Here is an 18,354-nt window from a genome sequence, read left to right as displayed (position 1 = left end):
TTATCCAGTGAACTGTTTGAGTAGCCAGTGTAATGTTTTAATAGCCATTTAGTAGTTTGAGAAGCTGGTGTGGTAGTTTGAGTAGCCAGGATGTGTAATGATTGGGTGAGCCAGTGTAATGGATTTAGTAGTCAAGTATAGTAGTTTGAGCTGCCAGTTTTCAGTCGTTAATTGTTTAGCCTGTGTAGTCATCTGAGTAGCAAGTGTAGTCAAAGTCTGAGAAGCCAGTGAAGTGGTTTGAGAAGCAAGTGTACAATCACTGCACCGTCCCTCCACCCACGCAGTTTGATTATAGCCAGTGCAGTGGTGGTGAGTGTAGTGCCCTATGCAGTCAAACAAATTGGCATATAGAATGCTATTGCTGTGGATTGTAGGGTTCAATTTTGCTCATTGCTTGATGAATAGAATGTTATTTTGTATACTGACATTAAATGAATTTTGCAGGGTATGAAGGTAATATCACTGTGCCAGTATTATGGGACAAAGAAACACACACCATTGTCAACAATGAGTCTTCAGAAATCATACGAATGTTCAACACTGAATTCAATGAATACTGTGAAACAGAAGAACAGAAGAATTTAGATTTGTATCCAGAGGCATTGCGAGAGAAGATAGACGAACTCAATGGCTGGATTTATCCGTAGGTTAAACTCCAGTATTTATTTGATTTACATTGCAGGAATGTTATATGGAACTTTGATACTTTGTATCATGTAAAATGCATAAATACATAAGGCTATTTTTGTTAGCATTCATAAAATTTGTGTTCGCTCACTTTTTCCAGATGTACCATTGTGAAATTTCAAAACTGCAACAACATTCTATGATTTTTAGCTCCTCAGTTTTATATACTGAGGAGCTATTAGAATTGAAAACTAGAAATGGCGGCGTCAACTTTTACTTCCTTCTGTCAAGACTTCCTTCTGTCAAGATTTGGCCAACTAGCTTCCGTAGATGTGTATCTGCGATTTTTACAACATTAACACAGCAGGGCTTGATGTGGTCTTGTTTACATCTTTAATCAGCTACATGCTCTCAGTTACACAACACACCAGGGCCACTCCATGAATGTCAGACAGAGAAACATTTAAATAATAACACATGAGAGCGAGGGCAAGATCACGATTTATTGCCTGCCCAAGGGATGGTGGTCATGATCGAAATACTGATGATGCCCGAGCCGTAGGCGAGGGCATCATCAGTATTTCGATCATGACCACCAGCCCGAGGGCAGGCAAAAAATCGTGATCTTGCCAAGCTCTCATGTGTTATTATTTTTATTACACCGAACAAGCAAACATGCAAAGAAACAAAACACAAAGACTTCTTCAAGTACAGTTCGCCTTCTGAGTCCGAACCTCAGCGTAAAAGTTTGCCGATCTCCTCGGTGGCGTATCCAAATTTGTTGCTTGTATAGTCGCTGAACACAGAAATTGCATTCCTTGTTGCCATTTTCGTTCGTTTGCTGTTTACCTGCATCAAAATATCGTCTAACTGTGCCGGTGACAGCTCTGCATGACGTTTCGCAGCCATAAGTTGCCAACTGCAAAGTACAACAAGCGAACGACAATTTGTTTTGCGCAGAAAGGATGCGCAGTAAGTAAAATGACGTCATCCATGTAATATCAAATGCCGAGGGCATCATCAAGTTCGCAGAGGGCATCATCACATTCGCAGAGGGCATCATCACGTTCTTTTACATGTCATGTGAGTCGTGTTTAACCAATGGCAGTGCACGCTGAATGAGTGAGGTGTAATAAAAACAAATCACCACACTTTGCAATGTCATGTATCTTTCATTTTTATTTGTGATGAACAAGTGAGCGTGAAAGTTCAGGTAGCTTTGGGAATTGACCGGCTAGACCAGCATCATATAAACTTACATGTTCAAAATACATTTGTAAATGTATTTGTGGAGTTCCTGATTGGACTCAATGGTGCACTGCAAGAACCTTTTCAACATAACGATTCTAATAAAACGTAAAATAAGACAGTTTGTTACAAGGCATCCTTTTCACTGCAACACTAGCAAACATGATTATGATGTGTTCTATTACTTGTAGCTCATTTCATTTATACCATTTAGACAAATTTTTCACTATTATTTAGACAAATAAATATTTACTATTTAGCTTTAAGGTATTTTTAAAGTTGCAACAGCTCTAGTACTTTCTCTTTCGTTCTGTTTTTGAGGTATACTGTGATGACAATGTTCCCTTACAGTATTTCATGATTCGATTCATCTGTAAGAACTAGGATTGCAATGATTAGACCGTTGTAAGCAACAGATAACTTATCATTGTGTCCAATTGTCAGGAATTCCCAAAATTGTTTAATATGTAGATTCACTGAGACTGGACAAGCGAAAATTTCAAAACCTTCCTGAACTTTCAAGCTCATTTGTTCATCACGAATAAAAAAGAAAGATACATGACATTGCAAAGTGTAGTGATTTGTTTATGTTTCTCTGTCTGGCGTACAGTGGAGTGGCCCTGGTGTGATGTGTAACTGAGAGGTGTAGCTGATTAAAGATATAAACAAGACCACATCAAGCCCAGCTGTTAATGTCCTAAAATCGCTGATACACAATACCTTGGCTAATTAAGTTTTGCAGCTTGATCGGATTTCACTCTAACTGGCTGTCAACTTCAATGTGTTTTTGGTACATAGAGAAAACTATGGGAGCAAAGTTTTTCGACAAAATGTCACATGACCAGCCACTTCCTGTGTTAATAATGCACATACCTAATTCTGGGCTTAATAATAGAGCTATAGTTCTGATTTTTGGTATGGAGGGATAACTATAGGATACAATTTTTTTGACAAAATATCATGTGACCTTGATGACCTTTGACCCCAAATATACATATATGTCCATAACTCAGTAACCACAAGGGCTACACCCTTCATATTTTGTATGATGGGAAACCTTATGACGCCACAACCTGTACCTCATTAATTATTTACATATCTAATTTTGGGCAAGCCAATAGAGCTGGAGGTCTGATTTTTGGTATATAGGGATAACTATGGGATACAATTTTTTTGACAAAATGTCACGTGACCTCAATTACCTTTGACCTCAACAAATATAGATATTTCTTCATAACTCAGTAATCACAAGGTCTACACCCTTCATATTTGGTATGATGGGACACCTAATGATGACGCATCCTGTACCTCATTAATTATGCATGTATCTAATTTTGGGCCAGTCAATAGAGCTGGAAGTCTGATTTTCGGTATATAGGGATAACTATGAGATACAATTTTTTTTGACAAAATATTATGTGACCTGGCTGACCTTGGAACCCAAATATATATATATGGCCATAACTCAATAACCACAAGTGCTACATCCTTCACATTTGCTATGATGGAAGACCGTATGGTGCCATATCCTGTACCTTATTGATTATGCACATATCTAATTCTGGGCAAGCCAATAGAGCTAGAGGTCTGATTTTTGGTGTGTAGGGATAACTATGGGATACAATTTTTTTGACAAAATGTCACATGACTTCGATGACCTTTGAGCTCAATTTCACAAATACTACTGTAGCCTTTCATCTTTTTTGCATATTTATTTCTCTATTGCGCCTGTGCAGACAGAAAGATGGTAAACATTTTGCAGAATTACTTAATCGTCTCAGAGTTGGCCAATATACACAAGAAGATATAAACCTACTTCAGCAAAAGGCTGATGAATTTTCTGGTCAAGCAGATCAATGTGAAAATGCAATTCACTTGTATACTACAAATTTAAATGTTGAAAAACACAATGAAGCAATTTTCATTAGAGTGCTGACAGAGAAATTACGGTGGCTCTCCTGCATTCCAATGCAGTAAATGGCGCTTACTCACTTTACTAGTCGCCTAATAATAAACCGCCACATACTCCATCAGGATAGATTGGTGTTAATGTATGCAACTTATTTTTATATTAATGCGCCAAATCATGCCGTATATACAATTAAATGTATCTAACACAAATCTTGTGTATCCCATATCCCAACCCCATGCCTCCAAGTCAATTACTGCTTACCAACAACCAACTACTTCAACTGGCCTCACACTTGAGGAGCTTCAGTGTCCTTGACGCTATTTTTAGCTCCCATAGCCATATGTATATATGGCAATGGAAGCTATTCTTATAGGCTAGGGAAATGTCTGTATGTATGTATGTATGTCTGTATGTCTGTATGTCTGTGTGTCTGTATGTCTGTATGTCTGTATGTCTGTCCGTCAACATCAAAAACTCCAAAACCGCTGTACATTTCATCTTGATATTTGGTGTGTACATGGATGATGGGCTGTAGATGAGATTTTGTTCAAATGAAGTTGTCATTGCCAAAAATATGCAAATTAAGTGAAAAAATGTAAAAACAGTCAAAATTGAAAAAACTCAATAACCACTGAGCAGATTACATGAAAAATTAGCATGTAAGTACTTTGGGCTGACATGAAATGATTGTGCGCATCTTGGGTCAGTATCTTGGATTTGCTATTTTTCATGAATTTTTTTGTAATTTTCTCCCATTTTTGGTCAAAAAATCTCCTGCTCTGAAACCACAAGTCTGATTGATTTGAAACTTGGTATGGAAGTGCAAAGGAGTGACCTTTCCCAAATTTGGGCAAACCGTGGTGAAATTTGCATATTTTTAGTTTACACGTCCATAGACTCTTATGTATAAGGCAGATCTCCATAGACTCCCATGTATAAGGCCACAAAAAATAAAAATTTAGTTTCTCATCGTATTCATATTGCAAAAAGGATGCAGTGACACAATTTTTAGTCCCCACGGATGAAGTCCAGTGAGCTTATAGATTGGGTCATGTCCGTCTGTTCGTCCATCCGTGAGTCCATCCGTTCACGCAGATATCTCGGATATTTTGACAAAATGTCATGTGACCTTGATGACCTTTGATTTCAAATATACATATTTGTCCATAACTCAGTAACCACAAGTGCTACCACCCTTCATATATGGTATGATGGGACAGCTTATGACGCCACATATTGTACCTCATTAATTGTGCACATATCTAATTTTGAGCGAGCCAATAGAGCTAGAGGTCTGATTTTTGGTATATAGGGATAACTTAGCAAAACAATTTTTTGACAAAATGTCACGTGACCTCAGTGACCTTTGACCTCAAATATACATATTTGTCCATAACTCAGTAACCACAAGTGCTACAGCCTTCATGTATGGTATGATGGGACACCTTATGACGCCACATATTGTACCTCATTAATTATGCACATATCTAATTTTGAGCGAGCCAATAGAGCTAGAGGTCTGATTTTTGGTATATAGGGATAACTTAGCAATACAATTTTTTTGACAAAATGTCACGTGACCTCAGTGACCTTTGACCTCAAATATACATATTTGTCCATAACTCAGTAACCACAAGTGCTACAGCCTTCATGTATGGTATGATGGGACTGCTTATGACGCCACATATTGTACCTCATTAATTATGCGCATATCTAATTTTGAGCGAGCCAATAGAGCTAGAGGTCTGATTTTTGGTATATAGGGATAACTTAGCAATACAATTTTTTTGACAAAATATCATGTGACCTCGGTGACCTTTGACCTCAAATATACATATTTGTCCATAACTCAGTAACCACAAGTGCTACACCCTTCATGTATGGTATGATGGGACACCTTATGACGCCACATATTGTACCTCATTAATTATGTGCATATCTAATTTTGAGCGAGCCAATAGAGCTAGAGGTCTGATTTTTGGTATATAGGGATAACTTAGCAATACGATTTTTTTGACAAAATGTCACGTGACCTCGGTGACCTTTGACCTCAAATATACATATTTGTCCATAACTCAGTAACCACAAGTGCTACACCCTTCATGTATGGTATGATGGGACACCTTATGACGCCACATATTGTACCTCATTAATTATGCGCATATCTAATTTTGAGCGAGCCAATAGAGCTAGAGGTCTGATTTTTGGTATATAGGGATAACTTAGCAATACAATTTTTTTGACAAAATATCATGTGACCTCGGTGACCTTTGACCTCAAATATACATATTTGTCCATAACTCAGTAACCACAAGTGCTACACCCTTCATATTTGGTATGATTGGACACCTTATGACACCACATACTGTACCTCAATAATTATGCACATATCTCATTCTGAGCAAGCCAATAGAGCTGGATGTCTGATTTTTGGTATATAGGGATAACTATAGGAGAGAAATTTTTTGACCAAATGTCATGTGACCTCGATGACCTTTTACCTAAAATATATGTTTATGTCAATAAATAACCACAAGTGCTATGTCCTTTGTATTTAGTAGGATGGGAGACCTTATGACAACACATGCTTTACGTCATTAATTATGTACACATCTAATTCTGGGCAAGCGAATAGAGCTAGAGATCTGATTTTTTGGCATATAGGGATTAATTAGCAATATAATTTTTTTTTTTCAAAATGTCATGTGACCTCGATGACCTTTGACCTTGATTATACATATATATGCATATCTCAGTAACCACAAGTTGTATACCCTCCAATTTTGATAGGGTATTAGACCTTAAGATGTCACATCTTGTACCTCATTTATAATGCGCATATGTATTTCTTGGCTGGCCAATACTGCTAGAGGTCTGGTCTTTTTTCCCTGATTTAGAACCATAACTTAGACATGCCTCATGTGTTTCAAATTGGGAACAACGACATAGACCTATGTGCCCATAGATCTCAACATATACACTCCAGTGATACTTCTTAATGACCACATTTTCCTGCCCCATCAAGACTAATACTCCTATTACAAGTGGGGACTATGTCATTGGAAATGACTTGTTGAGTTAATGGTTGTATCACAGTATTCGATATATCTAATTCTGTATTTTTTCCATTTTATATTCTGAATAATTACATTAAACATATTTCACTGTCTCCAGTACATTTCATTTAAAGTATTTTCACTTCATGCACTTTATCCCTTTCACACATGTTCAAATATCTGACCAGAGAACAAACACTAAATAGTCCAGGATGGGAGCTACAGTGTCATTGACGCTATTTTTATATATTGCAATAAGTTTTCTAGTTAGTGTCAATCATCAGTTTTTAGCTACTATAGACTATAGTTTATAGAAGCTATTGGGATGGGTATCCGTCCGGCGTCCGTCGTCAGTCTGTATGTATGTATGTATGTATGTCCGTTTGTGAGGCGTCCGTCCACTCAAATATCTTGAGAACCGCAGTACTTACTGATTTGATATTTGTTGTGTAGATGAAAAATATGATTTTGAGAAAGTATTTTTTTTCATTTTTTGATATTGTTGAAAATAGGCAAATTAATGCCAAAAAAGGTGTTTTTGGTAAAAAATCTTCTTCTTAATAACCGCTGGTCAGACAGCTTTGTTATTTGGTATACAGGTCCCTAGGGATAACCCAACTTAGATTTGTTCAAATTGTGATGAAATATGCAAATGTGTATTTTTAAGGAATTTTTTTGTCATTTTTTGTCAAAATTTGACTTACATTGTATGTAATTCTTGTACTGTATAAACCCTATCAATTCACCCAGAAAAAAATAATTAATATGATTTTAAATAATTGAATTAATTAGGATATCATCAAAGCCAAAATAATTTTAGTGTGGAATTATCAAAAAGTTCAACTTTTTTTGACAGTTCATAGTGAAATGCTTACCATCTTGGAGGATTAAAACATGTAAAGGCAACTTTCCTGAATCCTAACTTTGATATATTCTGAACCACCATTTATGTTATCTAAAAGAAATTGCTCATAATAGTTTGTCATGATAGGGTGGTCAATAAATAGAGATAGAGAAAGTTCTAATTTCCATTTATGGTTGACTTGGTAAGGATAAAATAAAATTACTTTTTGAGGAAAAAATAGAGTGGTCAATTCAAAGAGTGGTCAAAGTGATAGGGTTTTTATGGTAAAGCTGGGCTGTAAGATTCCTCGTGCTATTTATAGCAATTATGCAATCTGTATAAACAGTGCAATGAAAGTGTAACATGATTCCTTATAATGCTTTTGATGACCTTGAACTTCTTAAGTTACAAACATTTGTCTCTTCAGTGTGCTTTCTCTGAGTACGTACAGTCTCAACTTATTCAACAGAACTTACTTACAATGTTAATTTAAAAGTTAAAATGTGCTTGGTTAATAGGATGAAAATACTGATATTAAAAGATAACCAGCTCAAGATTCTTTATAACCTGACAGATATGCTGTTTTATTATGACGTAAATCTTGATTTAAGCAAGTCTTGTTTACTTTAATTAGAATGTAATTAACTCTCGTTTATTTGCTATTATAGACTAATATAGTCTGATGAAATATGCAAATCTGTATTTTTACGGAATTTTTTTCCATTTTTGGTCAGGCCATCCTGAAATGAGCTATCAAAGATATCCACCTTCTTCATCAATACATGTGTCACAAATGGTTATTCTCTACATAACACAGCAGAGCTCTGTCAACTGTTGAGTCGCTTGTTTTTTCAAAACCGCTGGTCAGACAGCTTTAATATTTGGTTTACATGTCCCTAGGATGACCTTAGTGAGATAATTTCATACAGTCAGGAAATACTTAATTTTGTATCCATGTCTATAGTAGCTTCAGGGACTTTGGCCCTATGTTTTATTTGAACAGAGACAGAAGAAAAGAGTAGCCTTTCCAGGTATCTGTGGAGAGTATTGAGTTAATGCAAAATTTGCGTGTGACTATCTTCATTTGTACTGTAATATATTGGAAAAGCCTGCTTGAATATCATAAACATTCATTAGTGTGTGATTCAATCAGTGCCAAAAAACAGGCTTTATGAATTCTGAATTGCAGCAGCAAAGGATCAGTATTTTGACTGTTTGTCAGTCAGTTAAACAACCATAAGTTTTGGAAAGTTGCAAAACTGACCAAGGAAAAGTCCTGTACCTCAGCATGATTCATTCATGTCTTTCAACAGAAACATCAATAATGGTGTTTATCGTTGTGGATTTGCAACCAAGCAAGAAGCATATGACAGTGCAGTCACTCTTCTATTTGATGCCCTCGATAAGGTTGGTATCAACTTAAATCAATTGTTTGACGTAATAGTGCAATTAGTGAACTGCCGTCATACAAAAATACATCTTTTGATTTTGATTTTGGCCAACATTAATTCTTATAATGATAGACACTAACTACTCCTCCATTATGTGTACATGTTCACCCACCAAGCAGGGTCCAGGTTGATAAATTTTGATGATTTTGAAGATGTACCAGTAATGGTTGACAAAGATCACTACTGCCATTGTAGTGGTCAACAAACCATGGAAATGGATGATTTCCTGTCTTTTTGCTCAAGTTCATGGCTGCACAATACACACAGTGTTTGTATGTGTGACCTTTCACATTGACAGTGTTGAGTTGTACCAAATGCACAAGGGAAAAAACATAATTGCATCTCTGGCCAAGCTGGTAGTGCTGGTGATCTAGTTCACAAATAATCATACATATTACATGCCTTGTATATCGAATGTCACGCACTCCTTAGGATTCAATAGTAAGTCATCGATGATGTCACAGGCCGCATAGTCATCACTTGACTGAAAGTGGACTGGAACTATTTTCAAATTAACAACTTTTGGATGTAAAAATGTTGAAATTTCATGTTTTGCATGAAATCGGATTTTAGGAAAATTTTGTTAAAAAAAAAGATAAACTGCACAAATATCAATGCGCCATTCAATGATGAAAATGGCTCCATTTTTAACAGATTTTTGTCTAAGATGGAAATAAAGCATTTGATTATCTTTTGCCAAAAAACCTTAATATTTTAAATGAAAACTGTGTAAGAGGGGCATGTAATAAAATCATTATAGCCCACACAAGGGACTATGTATCTTCGGGGCAGGATACCATTTGCCCTCCTTACATCAGGCAAACAGTCACCTACCCTCGGGCATATAGTCCCATGTTTGGGCTATAATATATGATATATGAAGTTTCATTTTCACAAAATATCTATTTAAGGCACCATTTGATTCTCTGGAAATTCCACTTGAAGTAGACAATCATATCACATGATCATTTGGTGACAGAGTAACTGCACATTGCGAAAACAGTGCAAAAACGAATTTGGATAATGAAAATGGCCATTTTCTCCTGCCTTTAGTACAAACATTTTCTCAAAGTTCTTTAGCTCATATTTGGTATGTATATAAATACCAAAAAGAGCTTATATGGTGAGTAGATGGCGTCTGTATGTCTATATGTATGTATGTTGGTATGTATGTTTGGATGTATGTCCGTCATACACAAAGGCTCCCATACCGCCAAAGCTTCCATCTCAGTATTTGGTGTACAGGTAGATGCAGGGATTGAGATGTGAATTTGTTCAAATGATCATGTCAGTGTCAAAAATATGCAAATGAGGTAAGAAAAAGGGCAAATCCTGCAAATGTGCAGGAGTGGTGGCAGTAACTGAAACAGCCCACACATCTGAGTAATAGGTTTTTGACCTTTAACCTATTTGTATGCAGGGTACCTATTATGTGTGGGAGTGGTGGCAGTAACTGAAACATCTTATTAGTCATTTCCTGTCATTGTTTATGAACTGTGACATATTAACAGTATGAACTGTGACATATTAACAGACCTGCTCAAACCATGTATGTCTATTTTGTATACATCCATGGTTGAAACATTCTCTGCTATGCATGTTACTAAAGTTGACCTCCAGTACCTAAAGTTTCAGACCTTATTTACTTTTGTCATTTTTGTTTTTCTTGTTTGAATATTTCTTGTTGTTTTTCTGGTTGTACTGTGCAGAAATCAGTGTCATAACATCAACGTAGAATTTTCCCGCACTGAACAGATAGAAAAAACATTTATTGTTGATAGTTATGTACCAATTCTGATCAAATTTGAGCGACACTGTATAATTGCTGTATTTTTGCTTCATAACAAAGTGGACGATGATAATGGTACAGTAATTTATAACATTAATAGTATTATTATCATTCATTAATCCAATATAAAAATAAAATGTGTTGTGGTGTACAGATAAAACATAAGGAGATCACACAGATTAAAAAGCACAGTTCCAGATAACAGACACAGTACTTATTGATTGGTGTTGGTGTTATTTTAACAATGTCGTTTCACAAGTACTGTTGGCAGTACATGAGAAGGCGTGTCACAGTCAACGTCGACACGGCAATCATCACCACACTTGAAAGGACAGCATAGAAAAGACATAAAAATGGGATTAATGAGCAATCCCTGTCAACATGAAACCAGTGCTGAGACCAAGACACCCCTACTCCTGCACTACACCTGGGGACGGACACATAAGCCATCCACTATGGTTTCATCTAAGGTTCAACAAATAATTAATCGGTGATCTGAGGAAACATTTATTTACCAATTGCAATTCATTTTATTGTGGATAAACACAAACCATTCAGGATATTTTGATGACCAGCATCATAAAAATCAACAAGACACATGACCTGTGAAAAAAAATTGGAATGTAATTGAACATGTCACAGTGCCTCCACAATGCATGAAGGGACGGTGGATATGTTAATTTCCCTCATTAATAGTCGCGCCAGCGGCTTACTGACTACGCATGCGCTTATTCATAATATACAATGCGAGTAACCGGAAGTGTACCCTTCTTTCATGGGCGCCGCCATGTTTTTTTTTTGAGTACTCGTAAATAAACAAATACGAAACAAATTACCATGATATAACATGCCTTTTATAAAATATACCTCTTTTATTAGTTAGTAAATGTTATTATACACCTTGTCGCTGATACAAAGTATCGTTGATATAGATAAACGGAGAAAACTGTCGTGCATATGAACGGGGGCATACGCAAAGAATGCTGGGATTGAATTATAGAAGAGCGCCCCCTGTGGCAATAATTAGATTCAAAAATTGCAAGTTTTTAGACGGAACGCTATAGTTTTCAGCTTGCAAGTGGAAGGCGGGCAGTGCGGTTACCATTGCAATGATAATTATTGCATAATACGTCCCTTGTTTAGCGCAATAGGCTGTTATCGTTGTAAAAATTGCCAATTTTTGTCCAAAATTTTTACACGCTACAGAAGATCTATACCTGCCCTGCTGCAGGGTTTGACGTCGTGTAAGTACGTGAACTGCTTTCATCAGAGGGAAACTGGGCATAGTTGTCATATAAACGTTTATAAAGTAACAATTACAGTTTATCATGAATCAATGCAAATAACATTGCCAATCTTAACCCCTGGCGCGACAACAAGGGCTGAGCCCTATATAATATTATTAATACCATTAACATTTTGAAGTGATTGATCCAGTTGTTGTGTGTTCATCATAACCAATTCTACATCACAATTTAATTGCCATCATTGCAGGTTGAGGAAATTCTTTCAAAGTCACGATATTTAACTGGTGACACACTGACTGAAGCAGATATTCGCTTGTTCACAACATTGGTTAGATTTGATACGGTTTATGTTGGACATTTCAAGGTAAGTCAATAGTTAGTCCCAGAAATTATTTTGAGATTTAGTCATCTATATTACATCAAGTTCTGGTTATGGGAAAGTATCAAATCTTAATAAAAGTTTTCAGAAATAATGTGGCATTAGAATGTGTGCAACTTTCACAAACAGATGCCAAAACTGTAAACTATAGTCTTGTTCTCACTGTGAGTCTCTTGGGTGTTGCAGGGTCTGTGTCGACACTGCAAATTTAGGGGATTAGCCCGAGGAAACTGTGTGTCCACACGGTCAAGTTTAGATCTTTGTTTTGGAACTAACACTGACCTAAACGCCCTCTACGGTTATGTTGGGCATCACGGGAACAACGAAAATGGCTTATGCATTTATCGCCAATTGATCACTCAGGATTTCACAAAGTTCATCAAAGAATGGCATGGTCTTCCTTCCCCAACTACTTCCGACATTGTGGCCAATGATATCTTTGGATTTTGTCTTCATGGTTTTTATTTTTCAGTGACACTGCTCAGGGCCTCTCTTTGGTCCCTTGACTACCCCGGTGGGGGGATCATTGTTTTTTGCTAACCTATAAAGTCATTAATAATAGTGCGCCAAGTTATTTGACAGAAATGTTCAATCTTTCAAATTCCATACATAGTCACAATACGAGACATGCTAGTAACGGCAATATTTACATTCATAAAGTGAAAACTGAATATGGCAAGCGAGCATTTTCATATTATGGTGCTTGCATATGGAATAGTCTGCCTACTCAAGTTAGATCGGCTCCTAGTTTGGCGACCTTTAAATATAAGCTTAAGGTTGTACACTTTTAACTTTGTGTGAGTGTGAGTGAGTGAGTGAGTGAGTGTTTGAGTGAGTGATTTTGTGTGTGTGTTTGTGTTTTGGTGCTTTTATGTAAGTTATTTGTTCTTGTTTTATTGTGTTGTCTTTTCATTTTTATCTGTTGGTGTAAATTTTCTCTTAATTGTTGTGGTTTTTGATTTGTACATCTTGCATGACAGGAGATATTGGAAGAACAGTGTTGGACACTGAAATATCGGCCTGTATATGAATGACAAATAAATAAATAAATAAATAAATAAGGTTGGGGAAGATTGGTAAACGATTTGCAACCCTGGTAACTCTGCTGCTGTCTCCCTATTTGATACTATTGATATACCAAGGTGAACCCTGGTAAAATGACTGGGGAACCCCAGTAACATTTACCTGCTTACCGGCCTTAGCAAAAACACTGGGGGTGACGGTACTCTTTATATTTTCATATGGATGTGGGCTGCCTGATTTGAAAACATCTACCATGAATATTCCAAAAATATGACTCCTTGTCAGGCATTTTGCTTGACAATTTCTGGAAATTTTCATCTTTATTCTGTTGCATGTGAAGGTTTTCCTAGGGAACAGGACCTTTGCTTTATTATCAACCCATGTTTAAGGTTTTAAGGATGAAAAATAGATCCATGTTTAGGGATTTTTTGTGAAAAAGTGATCCATTCAGGGGTCACATGCCCATACGCCTTTTCTGTTGGAGTAACCCAGGGGCTTGACTGCTGCTTTGGCTGCAAGACTTGCTCCAAGTTTATGGGCATATAAGTATCAAAAGATATAACAATAAACTGAAGGACTAAACATCAGCAGACCATCAGGCTAATGGTAGATTGTTGCGTAGATTGTTGGGTGAACGCCTTGGCCACAGAGTTGCTTGGCCAACCAGTAGCTTAACTCAGCTGCCAAGCTAAGCCTGGTGACTGGAGGCAAGTCTAGCTGCTGCTGTTCGATTAAATGCATTGTCTCTGGAAGTGCCATCCATCAATTTCTAAATAATCTCTTATCACCATATGGTGAGCAAAAGAGCCACTTCCTCTTCTGACCAATTATTACCTCATCCAGCTGCGTAGGACACGGCTGTCATGGTTAAACCATTGTCTGTGGAGGGACCATGGTTAAACTTAGCGACAACTAAATAAAGGCCATAGTTTACCTCAAAAATATGCCCAAAAGTTGCCACTTGGGGTTGTTTTTCGACCTTGGTAACTTTTCATGCGTTCATAAGCGCTGCGAACGCGGAAGATAAGCTGAAACTCAGACTTAGGTCCATCCCTCGGCTCCGTCCTAAATTGATGCCAGCACAGGGGTGTTGGAAACTGTTCTCACGTATTTTTTCAAGTCGGATTTGAATCAGGGGCAGTGCTTGGCCAGCGAAAACATTGCAGTGAGAATGCCATTTATAATACATCAGTGTGGAAAGTATTACAGGCTTTTTACAAGTAATCCGGACAGTAAACTTGCTAATTAACCAGCTGGTTCACTGATGATATTGAAACTTTTATTGGTAGTCTGTGTTAGTGCTGGGTTTGGAAAGCTGTTAGCCACCGTGGCTAATAGTCTCAGATTTTTATTAGCCACGGACAAATTTTATTAGCTACACATTTTACGAAAACAAAGCTTTCTATAATGCTATAATCTCCAGTGTTGGTTGCATGCACAAGAATAACCTATCAACAGATCAATCTTGTATCCAATTGTCTTCATTTTAACACTCAAAATTACATGATTCTGGACCATGATGCAAATCATCTGCAACCATGAACGTTGAGACCACGATTAAAAGGCACTACAACACGGAACATCGGGACCGCGATGCAAATCAACAATTCGCAAACGGCTGCACTTTTTAGCTTGATATTTGTTATGTGGATGCATCCTGGGCTACAGATAGGATTTTGCTCAAATGAAGTTTGCATTGCCGAAATTATGCAAATGAGCTTTAACAATGTGAAAATGGTCAAGAATAGATAACTCAAAAACCGCTGTTTGGATTGCTTTGAAAATTTGTGTGCAAGTACCTTAGGGGAACCTTATACAGTTTTATGAACAGTGTGAAGATATCTTGAATTTTATATTTTTGCTGAATTTCGGGGTTATATTTCTGACTTTACTTTAAAAATTATTCTTCTCTGAAACTGCCAGCCTACTTGCTCTCAACAGTGGGTTGGATGTTTGCAAGGGTGCCACCCTTCTAAATTGTTGAAATTATGACAAAATCAGAAAAATTACTGATTTCGGGCAAGTTTTGTCATTTTTGGTCAAAAAGTATTTTAAAATATTCTTTTTATAGCCGCTGGATAGACAGCTTTTATATTGGTATGCAGATGTCAAGGGGTGACAATAGTTAGATATGTGGAAATTGTCCTGAAATATAGAAATTTGTATTTTTAGCTCATATTTGGTTTTGAATATGAATACCAAAAAGAGCTTATATGATGAGTCGATGAGTCGGTCTGTATGTCTGTATATTTGTGGGTATGTATGTGCGGATGTATGTCCGTCACACACAAAGGCTCCCATACCGCCAGAGCTACCATCTCAGTATTTGGTGTACAGGTAGATGCAGGGTTTGAGATGTGAATTTGTTCAAATGAACTCATCAGTGTCAAAAATGTGCAAATGAGGTAAGAAAAAGTGAAATCCTGCAAATGTGCAGGAGTGATGGCATGCCAGTAAGAAACAGGCCAACTCCACTGATCTTGAGTCATTTCCTGTCATTGTTTATGAACTGTTAATATTAACAGACCTGCTGAAACTTTAGACAGTGGGGGGGGGGGGGGGGGGGGGGGGGGGGGGGGGGGGGGGGGGGGGGGGGGGGGGGGGGGGGGGGGGGGGAAGACCGTCTATACTCAAACTACGAGGGGCTTGTTTCTGCTATGCATGTTGCTAAAGTTGACCTCCAGTACCTAAAGTTTCAGACCTTGATTACTTTTGTCATTCTTGTTTTTCTGGTTTAAATATTTCTTGTTGTTTTACTGGTTGTACTGTGCAGAAATCATTGTCATAACATCAACGTAGAATTTTCCTCCACTGAACAGATAGAAACAACTTTTTATTGTTGATCATTGGTACCCATACTGGTATATACCAATTCTGATCAAATTTGAGCGACACCGTATAATTGCGGTATTTTTTAAGACGATTTTGTCATTTTTGGTCAAGAAAGCTTGTTCTCAAAATTACTTGTCTGATAGCTTTGTAATGTAGTATAAAAGCCCCGAGGAATGTTATTAGATGAATTTTCTGCTCAAAGTGTTGGGAAACCCCCAAATTTGTATATTTTAGGTAATTTTCTCAGTTTGTGACCTTAAAATGACCTACACCAACCCAGGATATGTTGTTAGACCGCAGTTTCGAAGGCTGTGAACATAATTTTGTCAAATTTGGTATTAATTTGTAGTAAAATTTGATTCAGAAAACAAAGCTGAGGTTAATTTTTTCATTGCGGACCAATTTTTGCAACTTTTCCATGTAAGACTCACAAAAACTGATGAGAAATTTGGATCCAGGATTATTCCAGATGTCATAATCATCCCCATAGTGGAAGGCATTTCACTATCTGTAACTAACTGAAGTGCTGTTTACATTCAAATGATAGCACTCATAGCATTAATAAAAAAATCCCCAAGATTGTATACATTTATTGTCGTCTGGCCATTGTAAACATGGTCAATACCATGGGGTGGATCATTTGATATTCAGGAGGGGTAGGGTCTAGAAGATTGATGATTTTTACCCGATTCTTTGTACCTTTTTTCCCGACTCTGTATTTTTCCCCACTCTCCCACCTTTTCATTTTGTCAAGCCTTCTCAGGCTAATTTTTTTGGTTGACATTTGCTTATGTATTCAGGATCTGCTTGTCCTTTGCTAGAAGCTGATATGCATGCTTTTAATGATGACCCACAAGTACCTAAGTTGCAGACCTTATTTGCTTTTGTCAGTCTTGTTTTTCTTGTTTGAATATTTCTTGAATGCACCAATTCAAACAGAATGTGAGCACATAGTGTCCTTGATGGTATTTTTTCAGTTTATTTTTAACTCAAGTTCTGTCACTATATATTCACAGACATTATATGCAAGATTCAATGACAATGAATGCCAGAAACATGACAAAATTATGGGATTCTCGGACCAAACATAGCATGTCCAATCAGTAGCGTGGCTTTTTAGCTCCGCTGTCAGCGACGCGGAGCTTATCAAATAGGTTGATTTTCCGTCGTCGTCCGTCAACAATTGCCTTCTCCTCTGAAACCGCAAGTCCAATTGCTTTAAAATTTTATATGCAGTTCACTAGGGGTGACCTCACTTCAGTTTGTTCAAATCGTGGTGAAATTTGCATACTTGTATTTTTGGGCATTTTTTGGTGTTTTTGGTAAAAAAATCTTCTTCTCTGAAACCGCTTGTCTGATTGCTTTGAAATGTGATATGCAGTTTACTTGGGGTGACTTCAGTCAGATTTGTTCAAATCGTGGTGAAATTTGCATATTTGTATTTTTAAGGCAATTTTTGTCACTTATGGTAAAAAAATCTTTAAAAATCTTCTTCTTCAAAACTACCAGTCAGATAGCTTTGATATTTGGTACATATGTCCCTAGGGATGATCTTTTTCAGATTTGTTCAAATTGTGCAGAAATATGCAAATTTGCATTTTAAAGGCAATTTTGGCCATTTTTGGTCAAAAAATGTATTTCTCAAAAAGAACTGGTCAAATAGTTTTGAAATTTGGTATACAGGTTTCTATAGATGAACTAAGTAATATATATTGAATTTCTGATGAAATCTGTAATTTTGTATTTTTGGGGCAATTTTTGCCATTTTTGGTTAAAAAATGTGTATTTCCAAAACTACTCATAGCTTGGACATTTGGTATACAGGTTTCAATAGATGAACTAAATGATATTTATTGAAATTATGATGAAATCTGCAATTTTGAATTTTTGGGGCAATTTTTTCCATTTTGGTCAAAAAATGTGTTTCTCAAAAAGTACTGGTCTAA

General features: G+C 36.8%; 1 protein-coding gene across 1 annotated transcript in view; it reads left to right on the top strand.

The window, feature by feature from the left end:
- The window catches only part of LOC139152186 (glutathionyl-hydroquinone reductase YqjG-like), a 39,637-nt gene that overhangs the window by 15,046 nt on the left and 6,237 nt on the right, over window positions 1–18,354 (top strand). Inside the window, exons 4-6 of the mRNA XM_070725306.1 lie at window positions 445–643; window positions 9,001–9,094; window positions 12,422–12,538. Of these exons, the coding sequence (XP_070581407.1) occupies window positions 445–643; window positions 9,001–9,094; window positions 12,422–12,538 (410 nt within the window). The remainder of the gene's footprint in view (window positions 1–444; window positions 644–9,000; window positions 9,095–12,421; window positions 12,539–18,354) is intronic.

The sequence above is a fragment of the Ptychodera flava genome, chromosome 15, assembly GCF_041260155.1.
Source record: "Ptychodera flava strain L36383 chromosome 15, AS_Pfla_20210202, whole genome shotgun sequence".
Taxonomy (NCBI): Eukaryota; Metazoa; Hemichordata; class Enteropneusta; family Ptychoderidae; genus Ptychodera; species Ptychodera flava.
This window is presented reverse-complemented; position numbering and strand designations above follow the sequence as displayed.